The following is an 18,628-nucleotide window of genomic DNA, read 5'->3' as shown; positions in this document are numbered from 1 at the left end:
TAATAAACAAACTTCAATTATGCTAAAGTAAAAAGCTTTTCATAAGTGACGTAAAAAGTTCCTTCTAGTACTATCATGCTAAAGTAAAAAGGGAATATTGATGGTTTAAAAGTAAAAAAACTACTATGATGCATGCTAAAGTAAATTGAAAAATTAAATTAATCATTGAGGCCACAATATAAGTCGTGCAAAAAAACAACAAACTAAATTAGATTAGAGCTCAAAAAGGTCATGCAACTAAGAGGTGGATCATGTAAAATTATTGGATTGAATGTCTTACAATTAGCATGACAAACAAGTTAGTTAGCACTGCCGTTAGTTTCTTTGAACATGTGATCAAAAGTAACAATCTAGTCTTGCATTAATAAATCTCTAATCTTTTTAATGGAGTGTAAAGAGGGTGATTCGAAGAAAATTCATTGAGTGAGCACGAGGATTTCCATCCAATTAGTAAGAAAACCAATTTTGAGATAATTCTCACTTTGACAGAGTGTTAGCCCTTTCAAGACATATAAGAGTTTTGCTATCATGCTTGATTGAAATCCAATGTATTTTTTGAAACCCTTCAACCAACTTCCATGTTCTTTTCATATTAGATCACCACAAGTTGCAACCACATTAGGAGTAACAAATCCATCAATACCTTATTTTGGGATTAGTTTGTTCATTCTTGCTTCCAAGTTAGAGTCATTGATATTATTTTAAGTAGAAATAAAGGCAATGTCCTTTTCAAGTTCATTATTACTAGAATAGAGTTTGTTGTATCTAGTTTTCTATATGTTTTAGCTTACATGAGTATAGAATCTTTGCCAATTCTAGCATTATTGCCTCCAGCACTATTTTTTGCATTTCACAATACCTAATCCTGTAAGGAAAGATAAAATAAAGCATTTAGTTTGGAACATTTCACTAATCTAACTTTACTTCCCAGGCTTCAGTGCTATCCCAGAGAATGAGAAGAGAGGAGGCAGCAAAATTACAACCAAAGGGACAAGTCCTTTGACCAGTATCAATTTCTTTAGTATTGATAAATTTGGTTTGGAGACAGTCACATTCAGCTTTTAAGAGAAAGAATTTAATTTTTTTTTATAAGTTAGCCATTTCTAAATTTTAATCCAAATTTCAAAACTTTCATAATAGCTTTGTAAGCTAATTTAATATAAAAGTTTCCATCACTTGAAATTTGGAAAGTTAATTAAGTGGTGAGACATAAGAAAGTTTATCTAATGCAAAATAAGGAGCTCTCCCATATTCAAGCTTCGACATGGCTCCAGTTTGGGTGGTCATCACTATGATAAGATCTGGATCATCTAGATTTTGATCTAGATGGTCCAAATTTAAACCATTATTATATATTATATTTTTTAAGATAAAAATTTATAAAAATTATATAATAATTTTAATAATTTTTTTATTTTTAATATATTCTAGTTTTAATTTGAAGGATTCAATTTAATATTAAAATTTTTATAATTGATGTATATTGACTATCCATATGTACTTTACACAATCTAGATTTAATCTGATATTAATATGAACTGTACAGAGTTTATCTAAATAGTCAATATATAGTAATTATAAAAATTTTAATATTAAATTAGACTCTCCAAATTAAATCTAGATTATATAAAAAATAAAAAAATTATTAAAATTATTTTATAATTTTATAATTTTTTATCTTAAAAAATATAATATATAATAACAATTTAAATTTGGACCATTTAGATTAAAATTTAAATGATCTAGATCTCATTAATGATCACCCAAACCAAACGCACTACAACATAGCTGGGCATTGTAAAATGATAGGACCCACTGAATTTCTCCTGTAAGCCTAAAGCCAAAAAGAAAAATCACATGGGCAAGTTGATCCATCCAAGAGAACAATTGTGGGAAAATCAAATTGATCCTACGTAAAAATTCTAATTTTCAAAAAATCCCTGGAAGTGCACAAACGATTTCAAAATCTCATAAACTTTAATTGTAATTAATTTTTATTATACATTTACAAAAATATCATCCCTTAAAAAATTATCTCCCTATGGTCACTAATGTCGAAGCCACCACCATTGGCCAACTGTCAGTGATTAGAGCCCTACCATCTAGGAGTATGTATGCAACCTGGTTGCCCAATAGGGGTGGATGTAAGCCAGGCCACTATTAGAGACTTACAGGCTAGCCTACTTCAGCCAAGCCAAGCTTATTTACTAAATAGGCTAGGTGTTTTGATTAGACCTATTTAAGTAAATAGGCTAGGCCTATTTTTATAAGGCCTAGCCTACAAGCTTTGTAGACCAGCCTTTTACATGGATATTATTATATAATGTATTATGTAGATATAATATGCAATATATAATATTTAATGTAAAATTTTGAATATAATCAACTCCACCCCCTTTCTTCAACTCCTTCTCATTCTTTTTCTAGATTAGAACTTGAAAGAACTAGATGGTTCTTCCTCGACTATTTTCTTATTTATTATATTTTGTATGATAAATTTATAATATACCGGTTTCATCATTTTCTTTTCAATTAATATGTTCTTTTTTTTTTTAGTTTATTAGTTATGTTTTCAATTAGATTGGATTTATATATGTATTGATTTTAATTTTGTTAGTGTTGTAATTGATAAATTTTCTTGCTTATTATGTATTTTAGTTGGCAAATCACATTGTGCATATATAACCTTTAATAATCTTATAGTTTATACAAGACCTTTAAAGTTTATTATGTAAGCCTACTTAAAAGGCTTACTTTTAAATCAATTTTCAAATAAGCTTTCAGGTCAAACCAGGCTTTAGGTAGGCTCAGGTCTGAGCTATAAAAAAAGCCTTATATAGACTTCAGGTCAAGGTCAAGCTTCTAATTTAGCATACAGACTCAGACTTATTTGGGCAAAGCTTAGTTTGGCCTAGCTTATTTGCACCCTTAATTGCCTAAGATCCCACTCGAACCTAGTAAAATTTCTAAAAAAAAAAAAAAGCTGCACAATTGAAGGTCCACAGCTAACTAATGTGATTAACACTAACCACACATTAATACTCTAATATTCCAACAACAAAAAGAAAATTTTTTTATTTTTGTTATAAAATTTTTTCCAACTTAAAATGATGATGGTAATATACACCACTTAGCCAATTTTACATCCAAGGCTGAATCATTTGATTTTAATAAATATAACAACTATGGATCAATCATGGTGATTTGTAACTTTTGCCTCCTAGTTTTTTCAAAATTTACAAACCAAATGCAGTGAATCCTCCATCAACACAAATAATTTGTCCTGTTATGTAGGACGCTACTGGTAAGCAAAGGAACGCCACCACAGAAGATATCTCATTCGGATTGCCAATTCGTTTCAAAGGTATTCCTCTAATGAAATCCTCATGTAACTTTTCATCTTTGAGGAACTATAATAACAATAATAATAAAACAATTATCAATAAATTAAGTACAAGTATATGATTCTTATGGACCTTGTAGAACAACAAAATGATAAGAGCAACAAGGATAGAATAGAATAATTACTGGATCAATGAGGGGTGTCTTAGTAATACCTGGTGCAACACAATTACTCCTTATATTATCTTTCGCCCACTCACATGTCAAGTTCTTGGTGAGTTGGTTCATTGCTCCTGCATACATTTTAAATTTTCTTAGGTAGCCTTTGGATTAATAGATTTTGATTTGAATTTAAAATTCATGTATTCAAGATCCTTTGTTTGTGTCGTTTAAAGAAATCCAAATGAAAAAAAAGAAGATGAATTGAAATTCAAAACAATAGAAGAAATTAAAATTTAGAATGATGAGTTTACTTATATTTTTTAAAAGGGAGTCATCGTCACAATAGCATCAATAGTGAAAATGTGAGGATAATGAGATATTTGAAGTGATAGGAATTTCAACTGACTAAAGTATAAAGAAAATTTAAAATCATAAAATAATTATAATAAGAAATAAATTTTGGTGTAAATCCTCATTAATCCAAATGTACAATTAATGACATTTTCCATGCATACATCTTACCTCAAAAATCATATAAAGAGAACAATATAATTACCTTTTGTTGCACCATATATGGATCCCCCATTTAAAGATACTACACCGGCAATGGAAGATATGAAAATGATGCTTGCAGCTTCTGAAGCTTTTAAAAGAGGATATGAAAGTTGGCTCATGTGATATGCAGATTCCAGATTTGTACTAATAATAAATGAGAAATCTTCTGCTGTTTATTCCTCAGCTTGTTTATTTGTATTTGTTCCCACATTGTTTACCTATTCATTAATAAAAGCATTAGCTTATGAAAAAAAAGATTGATGATACATACCCAAAATCTTAAAAAGAATAATATATAGTAAAGTCCCAAAAGATTAAAAAAAAAATAACAACAGTTAGGTGTAGACAAAATTTTTGAAAAATAAGTTATAAATAGTAATTAATATGGTTAGAAATAACTGAAAATCTCAATTGCAAACAAAGAGTTACATTTAGAATTTAAATGTTTTATTTGCAATTAAAACTTTTTAATTTATAATTTATTTTTTAAAGAATTTTATTGGGGATCAAATGCAAGTAATTCTCCATATTGAGACTTAAATGTAATTCTCCCCAAAATCTTTCTAATATGGAGCCTTAAGGAAATCAATGAGAAGCACTTTTTTCACGATTATTTTAGATTTTTCTCACATAATTTGTTGTGAGAAAAGCATTGTTTTCTTGTAGTACTGCTAGAGGGTAAAAAAGTGATGGGATCTAAGAAACATACATTAAATAAAGGCATTTAAAATCTACGTTGTTCATACAACTCTAATCAAGAGTTAAAGGATGAAAAAACTCAGGAACATTTTCATCAGAAGCATGTAGTATTTTTAAGTTAGCAACAGTGCATGAATACCCTCTTTTTAGTGATGAAAAACTTTTCATGTTTCTCGTCAAAATAACCGGCAGTGAAATTTATGGTCATGGGGAAAAATAGGGACATGTTTTTTTTTTTTTGGGACTTTGAAATATGGACATGGTATGTCCACACGTTGGCATTCATTTGGTTGGATAATTCCTTCTAACGATGCAGTTAAATCTTCTGGGAGACAGGCTTCATCAAAAGTCAACTATTCTACTCACATGACTTGACTTTATTTTTTGGAAAAATGATAATCGATGACTTTATAAAAAAATTAATGTAAAATGAAGACTTTAAAGCTATAAATTCTTGAATTTTCAGTTAAAAAAAGAAGAAGAGACATAATGCAAAAATATTCATAAATTTTTTCTTCAAATACAAAAGCTCTTGAAAAAATTTTCTATGTGTAAAAGTACTATACACTATTGTTAACTTAAGAATACCATAAACTCCTAGAGAAATAGCTTTTAGGTATTTTTGTTTCTTAACCCAACATCTTATGTCCATGTTAAGTCATTTTAACGATTTGAGGAAGGATGTAGCCTCATTAAAGAGTTAATGAGTACTCTTACACCTTTGTTGAGCTAAGGAAACCAGACGCTCTTGGTAAAAAAGTTCTTGAATATTTTTAATTTGTCCTTTTGACTCTAATCAATCGCAAATCAAGACATGGGAAATATTCTCTTTCCAACACATGAAGAAAACTATTCTATAGATGATCAGTGATAAATGATGCCAAACACAAAAAAAAAAAGTAATGCATATGCTACAAATATGTAAAAGAGAAAATAGCAATCAAAGATTATTGGAGTAAATTTATATCAGTCAAGGACCCATTATCATCAAAATTTGAATAGATTGTTGTTAATTTAAAATGAGTAGTTGTAAAAATTTAAATGGATACTTGTTGATCAAAAACTAATCCAAATTAATAAGTTTCCATCCAGGTTTTAATAACAAGTGATCTTTAATTGATATAAATTTGCTCTAGCAGTTCTTAATTGATATTTTTCCTATGTAAAATGAGTTTACTAACAAGGATATTGAGTTTGCCATGAAAGACTGAGGAAACTTTAGTGACGAGATGATGTCTCTGTGCCGAAGAAACCATATCACAAACTGAACCAGTAACTTGAAGTCCCTTTGCTGTCCATTGTTGCAGGCATTCATTAAGCTCAAACTCATTTCTAGAACAAGTATGCACAGTAGCCCCTAGCTGTGCTAGTTCCTCCACAATAGCATGCCTGAAATTCATCATTATAAAAAATTGAATTTAGTTTATAGATTTAATGCCTTGAGGAGCTATATATACAAATATATTCTGTATCTGACAAATCAAATCTTTTGATGAAGAAGTTTCTAAAATTCTCGACTCTAAACTTAATTTTCTTTGCATCTATTAAACAATGCTCTCACTAAAACCCTAACTTCACTAGATATAATAAACATAATTCTTGATGTAATGAAAGAATAAATAAGAACAAGATAAGATATAACACACACACACAGAGAGAGGGAGGGAGGGAGAGACCCAATTCCTTTGGTTCCACCAGTAACAAGAGCAGTCATGCCTTGAAGAGACCACCTGTTGGAATTTGCCTCTGATGCTATTTCTTTTTTTGTTTCTCTACTCACAACTAAAATATCAATAATAACAGAAGCGATATTTCATTCACGCTGCTCAACTCAAAAGGGTTATATATATAATTGATGAGTGGCAAGGTGTAAGAGTGACTAGGATGAGATAAAGATAGATATAATGAAAATCGGGTTAATGAACTCTAATGTATCTTTCTCTAATACTATTTGTAATGTGTTTTTATTTTTCCTTTGGACTATTAGCTTTTATATAAAATAAGAAACATTTTGATATTTCAAAATCTTGAGACAGTTGAGTTTTGTATTTTTTAAAACAATTTTTCAAAAATAAAGGAGTATTATAATTGTGATTATTTTCTAAAAAAATCATTAAAAAACAAAATTAGTTCAATCATTTCAAGATTTCGATATATCAAATCAAATTATTTCTTATTTCGTGCAGAAGATAATGATCCAAAGAAAAAAAAACTAAACTAAAAAATTGAGAAATTACAAAGAACATAGGAGAAAGATACATAAGAAGTCCCTAACCCAAAAAGACCAACCAATAAAAACCTTAATGGTTACAAGTGCTGATTGCCAAGAAGAGGAAAGCTTTAACACTAGTGGACATGAAGTCATTCTCCATAAACCTTATCTAATCCCAAAACCGTGTGGGTACCCATGCATCATCAGTCATCCGTTTGCCCCATGTGGTATAATTTGTCTCCACAAGGGACCATTTTTTTTCCATTCTTGTTTGTATTATTAAAAAATAAAAAAAATTATGTGTTACCAATAAAGTTTAACATTAGTTGTTTACAATAACTTCATCAGTAATTTACAACTATAATTTTAATTTTTTACAACTATAACTTCACATATTCAATAGTTAAACTAATTAATGTAATTATTAAATATATAAAGTTACAACTATAAAAAGTTAAAATTATAATTATAAATTATTAATAAAATAGTTGTAAATTATTTGATTGATGTAATGTATATATGTTTACTAGGAATATTAATGTCTTTGATCCCAATTTCAAATTATGCTCAAGTTCCAAAGAACTTGATAAATAAGTCTGCTCCATGGGACTTATATGTATTTTTTTAATTTTTTATTTGTAACAACTTAGTGCTTAATGATTCCTTAACTCAATAAATTACATGAAATTATTTTAAATTAAAATTTAAAAATTGAATCAATAATATAATTTAAATTTATAATTCTTCTGCCGGTACTACACCCACATGTTTTTTTTTACTGTAGGTCGACAACCACCATCCAATTTCTCACTGTAGGTCCGCATTTTTCCAGTTCAATAAAAAACAACTGAAAGTGCAGTTCTACAGTATCAATTCGAATCTATATTTATAACATCTTTAAAATCTAACCAAACACTTGGCCAACTATTATGGTAATGAAAAAAATTAAATATCTTAAAAATTTTCATGATTAAAATATTAAAACCATTTATAAAATGTCAACCATAGTAAAAAAAACTAAATAATGAAAAGTCTACTATCATTAAAACGAGTCAAAATACCTTTTACAAAAACAAATACAATCTTACCATGGTAGATAGACATTTTCTACCATAATAATCATATTATGATAGAAAAGACTTTTTAACTAGTGTAAAAAGTCATTTTTAACTAGTATAAAAAGTGTATTTTGTAATAAACAAACTTAATTATGTTAAAGTAAAAAGGAATATTGATGGTTTAAAAGTAAAAGAAAACTACTATGATAGATGCTAAAGTAAAATCATTGAGGCCACAATATAAGCCGTGCGGAAAAAGAATAAACTAAATCAGATTAGAGCTCAAAAAGGTCATGCAGCCAATAGGTGGATCATGTAAAATTATTGAATTGAATGTCTCACGATTAGCATGACAAGCGAGTTAGTTAGTGTCATTGTTAGTTTCTCTAAACATATGATTAAAAGTAACAATTCAATCTTACATTAATAAATCTCTACTCTTTTTAATGGAGTGTAAAGAGGGTGATTCAAAGAAAATACATTGAGTGAGCACTAGAGTCTCCATCCAATTAGTGAAAACACTAATTTTAGAATGCACATAGGAGTTTTGCTGTCATGCTTGGTTGAAATCCAATATTTTTTTTTAAACCCTTCAACCAACTTTTATATTTATCTTATATTAGATCACCACAAGTTGCGATCCCATTTTGAGTAACAAATCCATCAATGCCTAGTTGCATGGTCTTTTTGGACGTCATTTCAATAGAAGTCGGTTTTTAATAAAGTGACATGGTAACCCACATATTAAAATGTCACCACTTAATTGATTGAGAAGTCGCTTTCTTGTGCCATATTTGATATTTATTTATCAAAATGTCACCACTTATTTTTTTTAATAAGTCGCATAAATTAATGTAATAAAAGTTAATTTTTCTAAGTAGTGCATGAAAGACAATCACCAATATTCTCCAAAAATTGCCACTATATTAATTTGACCAAAAAGAATTTCAAAATTATAAATAATGAGAAAAAAAAATTACATGTGTCATTTTTTTGTAATTTTTTAAATCTTTTTTTATAATTTTTTATTTAATTAATAGTCACAGCTAATATTTATTGACAACTTAAAGATATGAGCAATAGAGTCTCAATATCAAAAGTTAAAAAAAAATTAAAATAAATTTATAATTTTAAACACTTTTAAATTTATAATTTAAAAATAAATTTATCATTTAATTTTAAAATGTATATCTTAATTGCCTTTGACTTTAAATTGTTCTGTGAAGAATTTTTTTATCTACATTATTATCTGTCACCGGCCCCAATCATACACGAGACAATAATTGTTTTCCAGTTTTGTTTCGTTGTGATCAGGATTTGTCGGGTGATATTTTTGTTACAGTACTCAAATAATTGCATGGATTCGAATCTTCAAGTGGTTTGTTTGTTTGACAGTACAATGATTATGATAGATGACTGATGAGAAAACCTTTATTTCTGCAAAACGGTGCACAATTATCTTTCATGCAATAATTTCAACAGCAAGTGTGCATACCTCACAGACGGTGACAATACAGAATCAGGGATATACAGACAAGGGACCAAGGTTCACAAGCCCCTAATTTTTTTTAATTTTGTTATTAAAATATAAAAATTATATATTTTTAACTCCTTAAATTGATATATTGCAAAAATATTGAGACACTTAATGGAGTTTTTTCAATTTTATGTATAATTTTTTATATTTGTATAATTTTCATTTCCAACGAGATGGTACTACGTATATGCCCCATAAGAATTGATATTGTTTAATTTTGTTTTTATTTTATATTTGTGATGTTATCATGATCGATTCTCATGCCTTATTGACTGCATCTTTTGTATTTATTATTGCTTTTATTATTGCCTCTTCAGTAGATATTGATGGCATTAATGAGCCCATTTTTGGATCTGTACGTTATGAAAATAATACTGTTAGGAGCAAGGTTGTCAAAATCATGAATCTAAGTATACGTGCTAAGGTAAAGTGAACTTATATCATAAATATATAACATAAAATCATAAGAGTTTACCCACTGTTAATAAAATATAAAAAAGGGTGTGTGTGTATTAAAATTGCTGGTAAGGAATAATGATCATTTGTTTACCTTAATAATGATTAAAGACTAATTTATTAATAAAAAATTAAAATATTCTTACAAAAAATATTTTTAAAATATTGTTATTATTTTATAATTAATCAGAAAGCCTCATGGTTTGTTTGAGCTAAAATAATCATAATTATGTTGAGAAAAGTAATTATACAAATAATAGAAACTAATTTACAAATGTCTTCAAAAAATATATAATTTTTAACATATTTTTCGCTGAAAAAGGAGTATATATTTTAAATTTACTGCCGTTAAAATAAGAAACATTCGTTTGGGATGTGTTTTGGGTTTAGAAACCTTTTAAACAGGTGGGGTCCGACTTTTGGAGACTGGTGGTTCTAAAATCCAACTCGCCTTGAGGCGCTGAGCAACTACAATTGAATCGATTTCAACGAACTAACACAATTTTGAGCGTGTGGAGAAGAGAAGTGTGTCCACATATTCCCTCCCTTCAAAAAAAAATATTTTTAATCAAATCTCATTTTAATAAAATAATTATTTATTTTTAAATTAAATATAATTTTTTATATTTACTCTTATTTAATAGGGTATTTACCCTAAAATAATTTATTCAATAAAAGCACTTTTGGGAGAAAAAAAGCCAACGATTACACTTTAATAAACTAAAAAATATATTTTTTAACATTTAACCTTTAAAAAAATATTTTATATTTTTAAGCGGAGGAAATATGAGTTAAATAGATAAAGTCATCTAAAAATGCAAAGTCAATGATTCTAACGATTTAAATCGTGATTTTAATAATCATGGTTGGGAGAATACCAATGGAAAATCCTTGAAAGAATTTAATATTTCTTTGATAATAAACTTGATTAGATTTGTTACTTGTTAAAACAATAACTTCACTTGTTAGTTGTAAATGTTTACTTGTTAGAAATTCTTATTAAATATTAAATTCTTTTAATATTCCTTCAATGGTATTATTTTAATAATATTATTATTTCTAGTGTCATTATTCCTATACTTTCTTGCTTATAGGTTTCTACTTTTACTCAATATGGTAAATAGCATCCATTGATGAATGGTTATACGGTGGCGGTCTTTATAAACTAATTATTCCACACTTCTTACTTAGTTACTAGTGTAGCTTGTTACATGGGTCATAAGTGTGGAGACTTAGTTTTTATGCCATTGAATTGTTGTCTCATATCAAGTATTCTTTTATCTATTGAAGAACACTTTCAACTATTTCACCCTGCATCTTAAAAAAATTAATTTTTTTTGATATCATAAAAAATAAGATGTACTTTTATTTTTTACCTTTAGCTTTAAATAATGATATAATTACATTGAATATGTTCACGCTAATTAAAAAATGATAAAATTAAAAAAAGTAGTTTAATTATTGTAAGGTATCCCACATTTTAAACCAAACAACACTCTTAGAAAATGTCACACAAATAAGACCAAAAGGATTAATACCCAATTTTATGTAAACTTTTGTTGTTGCACATTAAGTATATTTTATGTAAGGTTTTAGTTTAGTTTCTTAATTTTATAAAGTATATTTTCAATCCCTTAACCTTAACATTATTAATAAATCTCCAATGATGATCTATTGTGTCAATTATTGTTAGTTTAACTGAAAAAATTAAATTTAACAAGTCAACATTTGAAAATTCTTTTATAAACATTTAAATGTTTAAAGTTGAATTTTTTTTTTTGTTAACGAAACTAGCCATGTCAAGGTTAGAGAATCTGAAAAAAAAAATTTATAAAATTAAGGAACTAAAATAACATATTGTATAAAATTAAAAGACTAGCTGAAGATACACTTTACACATTTTCTATTATTAGGTAATAAAACAAACGTAGCATGTATTGCACCACATGCATATACTTAAAAGACAATATTTTTTTATTTTTTCATACAATTTTATCCCAACTTAAAAAGATAATGGTGATTTATTCCCCCTAAGCTTATTTTATGTCCAAGGCCGAATCATTCGATATAAATAAAAACAACTATGTAACTTTTGCCTCCAAGATTTCTCAAAATTCACAAACCAAATGCAGTGAATCCTCCATCAACACAAATAATTTGTCCTGTTATGTAGGAAGCTGCTGGTAAGCAGAGGAACGCCACCACAGAAGATATCTCATTTGGCTTCCCAATCCGTTTCAAAGGTATTCCTCTAATGAAATCCTCATGTAACTGTTCATCTTTGAGGAACTACAATAACAATAATAATAAAAAAAATTCTCAATAAATTAAGTACAAGTATATGACTCTTCTGGACCTTGTACAACAACAAAATGATAAGAGTAGCAAGGATAGAATAGAATAATTACTCGATCAGCGAGGGGTGTCTTAGTAATGCCTGGTGCAACACAATTAGTCCTTATATTATCCTTTGCCCACTCACATGCCAAGTTCTTGGTGAGTTGGTTCATTGCTCCTGCATGCATTTTAAATGTTTTTAGGTAGCATTTGGATTAATATATTTAGATTTAATTTAAAATTCATGTATTCAAGATCCTTTGTTTGTGTAGTTCAAAGAAATCCAAATGAAAAAAAGAAGGAGAAGATGAATTGAGATTCGAAACAATAGAAGAAATTAAAATTCAGAATGATGGGTTTGCTTGTAATTTTTTTTTTAAAGGGAGTCATCATCACAGCAGCATGAATAGTGAAAATGTGAGGATAACAAGATGTTTCAAGTGATGGGAATTTCAAATGACTAAGATATAAAGAGAATTCAAAATCATAAAAGAATTGTAATAAGAAATAAATTTGGTGTAAATCCTCATTAATGCAAATGTACAATTAATGAAATTTTCCACACATACATCTTACCACAAAAATCAAATAAAGGGAACAATATAATTACCTTTTGTTGCACCATATATGGATCCCACATTTACAGATACCACACCGGCAATGGAAGATATGAAAACGATGCTCGCAGCTTCTGAAGCTTTTAAAAGAGGATATGCAAGTTGGCTCATGTGATATGCAGATTCCAAATTTGTACTAATAAAAAATGAGAAATCTTCTTCTGTATATTCCTCAGTCTGTTTCTTTGTGTTTGTTCCCACATTGTTTACCTATTCATTAATAAAAACATTAGCTTATGAAAAAAACAAAAGATCGATGACAAGTACCCAAAATCTTAAAAAGAATAATATATAGTAAAGACCGAAAAGTAAAAAAAAATAACAACAGTTAGGTCTAGACAAAATTTTTGAAGAATGAGTTATAAATAGTAATTTAGACAGTTACAAATAATTGAAAATATCAATTGCAAACAAAGAGTTGCATTTAGAATTTAAATGTTTTATTTGCAATTAAAACTTTTAAATTTGCAATTGTATGTTTGAATTTATATTTATAATTTATTTTCCAACGAATTTTATCAGGACCTACATGTAATTAATTCTCCACATTGAGACATAAATGTACTTCTCCCCAAAGTCTTTCAAACATGGAGTGTTAAGGAAATCAATGAGAAGCGCTTTTCTCACATAACTAGTTGGGAGAAAAGCATTGTTTTCTTGTACTACTGCAGGAAGCCAAAAAAGTGATGGGATCTAAGAAGCATATACTCCCTCTATCTTAAATTATAAAATACTTTTAAATAAAATTTTATATATCAATAAATCTTATTAAATATACTTAACGACCTTATTTTTCCCAAATAAAAATATAAACTTTTAAAAATGCCCATCATTTAATATATTAAAAAGAGAAAAGACAAAAATTAATTATAGAGAGAGAGAAAGGGTAATATGAGAATTGGTACATTCAATAAAATTTTAATCTACTCAAAGTGTCTTATACTTTAAAAGAAAGAAACTCTTTTAAAAGTGCATTGTAATTTAGAATGGAGGGAGTATTAAATAAAGACATTCAGCATCTCTGTTGATGATACACACTCTGATCAAGAGCTAAAGGATAAAAAATTCAAGAACTTTTTTATCATAAGCGTGTAGTATTTTTAAGTTAGTAACAGTACATGAATACCCATGAAGTCTTTTTAGTAAGGAAAAACTATCCATTTTTCTTGTCAAAATAATCGACAGTGAAATTTGTGGTCATGGGGAAATATATGAACATAGTGTTTTTTTTTTTTTTGGACCTTGAAATATGGACATGGTATGTTCACATGTTGGCATTCATTTGGTTGGAAAATTCCTTCTAGCGATGTTGAATCTTCTGGGAGACAGGCTTCATCAAAAAGTCAACTATTCTACTCACGTGGCTTGATTTTATCTTTGGAAAAATAATATTTGATGACTTTATATAACAAAAAAATTGGTGTAAAATGAAGACTTTTAAGCTATAAATTCTTGAATTTTCAGTTAAAAAAAAAGAAGAAGAAGAAACATAATGTAAAAATATTCATAAACTTTCTCTCCAAATACAAAAAATCTTAAAAAAAATTTTCAAGTGCAAAAGTACCAATCACTATTGTCAACTTAAGGATACCAATTTCGTATTTTTACTTCCTAACCCAATATCTTATGTCCATGTTAAGTCATTTTAATGGTTTAAAGAAGGATGCAGCCTCGCTGAAAAGAGTTAATGAGTACTCCTACACCTTTATTGACATAGGGAAACTATACGCTCCTAATAAAAAAGTTCTTGAATTTTTTTTAATTTGTCCTTTTAACCCTAATCAATCACACATTAGGACATGGGAAACCTTCTCTTTCCAAGACATGAAGAAAATTAATATATAAATGATGCCAAACACAAAAAGTAGCACATATACTACAAATATGTAAAACAGAAAATAGCAATCAAGGACCGCTGGAGCAAATTTATATCAGTCAAGGACCCATTCTCGGCAAAATCTAAACGGACTGTTGTTAATTTAAAATGAGTTGTTGCTAAAACCTGAATGGATACTTGTTAATAAAAAAACTAACTGAAATTAACAAGTATCCATTCAAATTTTGACAACAAGTGATCCTTGACTGATACAAAATTTATTTTAGTAGTCCTTAATTGATATTTTCCCTATGTAAATTTAGTTTACTAACAAGGATATTGAGTCTGCCATGAAAGATTGAGGAAGCTTTAGTGATGAGATTATGTCTCTGTGCAGAAGAAACCATATCACAAACTGAACCAGTAACTTGAAGTCCTTTTGTTGTCCATTGTTGTAGGCATTCATTAAGCTCAGACTCATTTCTAGAACAAGTATGCACAGTAGCCCCAAGCTGTGCTAGCTCCTCCACAATAGCATGCCTAAGATTCATCATAGATTATAAAAAAAGGAACTTAGCTTATGGATTTAATGCCTTGAGGTGCTGAATATGACAAACCAGATCCTTAATTTAATGAGGAAAATTTCTAAAATTCTAGACTCTAGATTTAATTTTCCTTGCATTTATGAAAACAATACTCTCACTTAAACCCTGACCTCACCAGATTTGATAAATATAATTGTTGATGTAAGGAAAGAAGCAAGAAGAACAAGATAACATATATGAGAGAAAGAGAGAGACCCGATTCCTTTGGTTCCACCAGTAACAAGAGCAGTCATGCCTTGAAGAGACCACCTATTGGAATTTGCCTCTGATGCCATTTCTCTTTTTCTTTCTCTACTCACAACTAAAATATCATCAATAATAGAAGCAATCTTTCATTCACGCAGCTCAACTCAAAAGGGTTATATATATATATATATATATATAATTGAAAAGTGACAAGGTGCAAGAATGACTAGGATAAGATAAAGATAGATATAATGAAAAATCTGGTTAAGGAACTCTAATGTATCTGATATTTTTTGTAATGCCCCAACTTCAATTCCTAGCTTTTTTTTTTTTTTGGATCATTAGCTTTTATATAAAATAAAAAATATTTTGATATTTTGAAATCGTGATACAGTTGGATTTTGTATATTTTTTTAGACAATTTTTCAAAACTAAAAGAGTATTGTACTTGTGATTATTTTCTTAAAAAACCATTAAAAAAACAAAATTAGTTCAGTTGTTTCAAAATTTCAAGATATCAAATCAAAATATCTCTTATTTCGTATAGAAACTAATGATCCAAAGGGAAAAAAAACAAAGCTAAAAAATTGAAACATTACAAAGAGTATTAAATAAAGACAAGTAAGAAGTCCCTAACCCAAAAAGATCAACCAGTGAAAACCATAATAGTTACAAGTGCTGATTAGCAAGAAGAGGAAAGCTTTAACACTAGCGGACATGAACTTATTCTCCATAAACCTTATCTGATCCCAAAACCGTGTGGTCACCAATGCCTCATCAGTCATCCGTTTGCCCCAGGGCCCATGTGGGACAATTTGTTTCCACAAGAGACGTCTTTTTTCCAATCTTCTTTGTATTTTTTTAAAAAAAAAAATCTTGCACTTCTTTTTTGTTTGGGAGAATGGTAAGTAAGGATCTTGTAAGAATATTAATATTAAATTAAAAACTTTGGTGTTGAAATGTAGGAGAATGAGTATCGAATTGGAAAACATTAGTGTTAAAAAAAACTTAATTCGATATTAATGTTCTTATAAGGCTATTACTTGTCATTCTCCCTTTTTGTTATCAAAACTTGATCCACAGTGGCCCGATCTGTTGGCTGTACATCAAAACCATGAACAATGCTTAAGCATTATCATGTCTTTTATAACGAAATAATTGAAATATAAATAGTTTAAAATTAAATTATATTTTACATATTTGGTCAAAAAAAAAATTGGAAACGTTCATATAGAATATAGATCTTTTTCACCCTCCAACAAGTATATTGATATGAGGGGTGTGTCTTGTCACCCAAAAAAAAAAATACAAATTCCGTGTGGGACACATCCAACCAAGAGTGTTATCAAGTCATCTTCAAAATTAAATTAGATTTTACATATTGGGTAACAAATTAGAAACAAACATAGACTAGTCACTAGATATTTTTTTTTCACTCAGCAATAAGTGTTGATATTAGTGAAAAATACCGAATTATTTGTAAACTATAAATATTGCAACTTATCTCAAATACCATACGAAATATGAGAATCACATTCTAATTGTTGCTAAAAAAATAGTTCTCAACAGGACAAATGTCATTTGGAAGCTCTAATTTTATATTATCATTCACTTACATTTTATATTGTGCTATAAGCCCCCCTTGCTAACTAGAGTAGCTTGTTTGATATAAAATGAGAATGAGAATAGAAAATCTCCAATGAGGTGTTTGGATTAATGAAGATTTAAATTTGGATTTGAATTAGATCTTTCATTTAAATACACAAAAATTTATGAATTTAGATTCAATTCATTTCTTATTTTAGTTCCTTTGTAATTTTTAAATTCTCTCTGGTACCTTAGTCATCTAAATTTTAATTATTTCAAACATCTCGTTCTCTTTGTGAGTTTACTATTTATAAATCTTTCACTTCTATATTTTTTCTCATCTCTTATTGATTAAAAATAGAGATAAATTCATTATTCTTAAATTTCTATTTTTGTTTCAAATTTTAACTTATCTCTCTACCTCATTTAAAAATTTTTAAATTAGTCAAATAAAAAAATATTAAATGCATGGATTTTAAATATGAGGTTTGAAATACAAGACTTCTAATCTAAAATTTAAATATAAATCTATCTATCTAAACATTAGCTAGTATCAAAAACAGTCTCATCATAGTTTAGTTTTTCAAATTCAATACACATCCTTCTATGTTTAAGTAGAAAATCTTTTAAAAAAATTGATTTGGTATTAATTTTTTTGGAAATTTTTTCATTTTATTTTTGAAAAAACATAACTTTGAATCCCTACACTTTGCTCGATTTTTGTTATAAGTCTCTGCACTTTTTTTTATATTCTAAGTCCCTACACTTTTATTTTTTGATGTTCTAAATCACTACATTTTATTTATTTAGAAACTTAGAACATTAAAAAATAAAAGTATGAGACATAGAATACCGAAAATAAAAATTTATAGACCTAAAATATCAAAAAAGTACATAAACCTATAACAAAATATGAGAAAAGTGCAGAAATTCAAATTTATATTTTTCTTTTATTTTTTCACACAACTATCTAACTAAATTACATTCGAACACTGTCAAGTCCAATTAAAATATCTTTTCTAAAGTCATTTTCTACACTAACACAAATATAGCTTCTTTCACTAGGAGTAACAACACTTAGTCCTATTACTATTACTATGACAAGAAGCCCATTTAAAAATAATCCATATGAACACCACGACCCAAAGATAAGAGGAAATCAAACAATTGGGCTGAATGAGTCCAATAGTGAGCCCAATTCAGCTAAGCGCTTTGTGAAGAAAAACGTGTTATGAGTTGTTGGAAATTTCTTTCTTTCTTTCTTTCTTTTTGGTGAACTGAGCAGGTGCAATGAGACATGGAGAACATACCATGTTTAATAATAAATATGAATGATATAATAATTTTATACTATTGGAGATTTATTTCTTGAACTGAGTTTTTGTTGCATTCCCCCCCCCCCAAATTTAATCAAGTTTATGATGAATATGAATGATACAATTGATTTTTTTAGTCTATG

At 28.1% G+C, this 18,628-nt stretch overlaps 1 protein-coding gene and 1 pseudogene across 1 annotated transcript; both read right to left on the bottom strand.

Annotated features, from left to right (window-relative positions):
• Window positions 1-1,559: 1,559 nt before the first annotated feature.
• Window positions 1,560-6,591, bottom strand: LOC129302359 (tropinone reductase homolog At2g29170-like; annotated as a pseudogene).
• A 5,266-nt stretch (window positions 6,592-11,857) lies between these two features.
• Window positions 11,858-15,751, bottom strand: LOC129302357 (tropinone reductase homolog At5g06060-like). The gene is made up of 5 exons (XM_054941175.1): window positions 15,592-15,751; window positions 15,124-15,331; window positions 12,969-13,185; window positions 12,430-12,536; window positions 11,858-12,310 (listed from the first exon to the last, which is right to left on the bottom strand). The coding sequence occupies exons 1-5, from the start codon at window positions 15,669-15,671 to the stop codon at window positions 12,137-12,139; spliced, it is 786 nt and encodes a 261-aa protein (XP_054797150.1). The 5' UTR covers window positions 15,672-15,751; the 3' UTR covers window positions 11,858-12,136.
• Window positions 15,752-18,628: the final 2,877 nt, after the last annotated feature.

The sequence above is a fragment of the Prosopis cineraria genome, unplaced genomic scaffold, assembly GCF_029017545.1.
Source record: "Prosopis cineraria cultivar Desert tree isolate PC_DT_omini unplaced genomic scaffold, ASM2901754v1 PC2, whole genome shotgun sequence".
In the NCBI taxonomy this organism is placed as follows: domain Eukaryota; kingdom Viridiplantae; phylum Streptophyta; class Magnoliopsida; order Fabales; family Fabaceae; genus Prosopis; species Prosopis cineraria.
The sequence above is the reverse complement of the archived record's forward strand: the minus strand, read 5'-3'. Positions and strand labels throughout refer to the sequence as shown.

Excerpts from the sequence above, each read along its gene's own strand:
- LOC129302357 (XM_054941175.1), bottom strand. The coding sequence starts at position 15,671 with ATGGCATCAGAGGCAAATTCCAATAGGTGGTCTCTTCAAGGCATGACT. Across the intron at positions 15,332-15,591 it reads GGTGGAACCAAAGGAATCGG|GCATGCTATTGTGGAGGAGC; the intron begins GTCTCTCTCTTT and ends GATGAATCTTAG. Across the intron at positions 13,186-15,123 it reads ATGGCAGACTCAATATCCTT|GTAAACAATGTGGGAACAAA; the intron begins GTTAGTAAACTA and ends ATTAATGAATAG.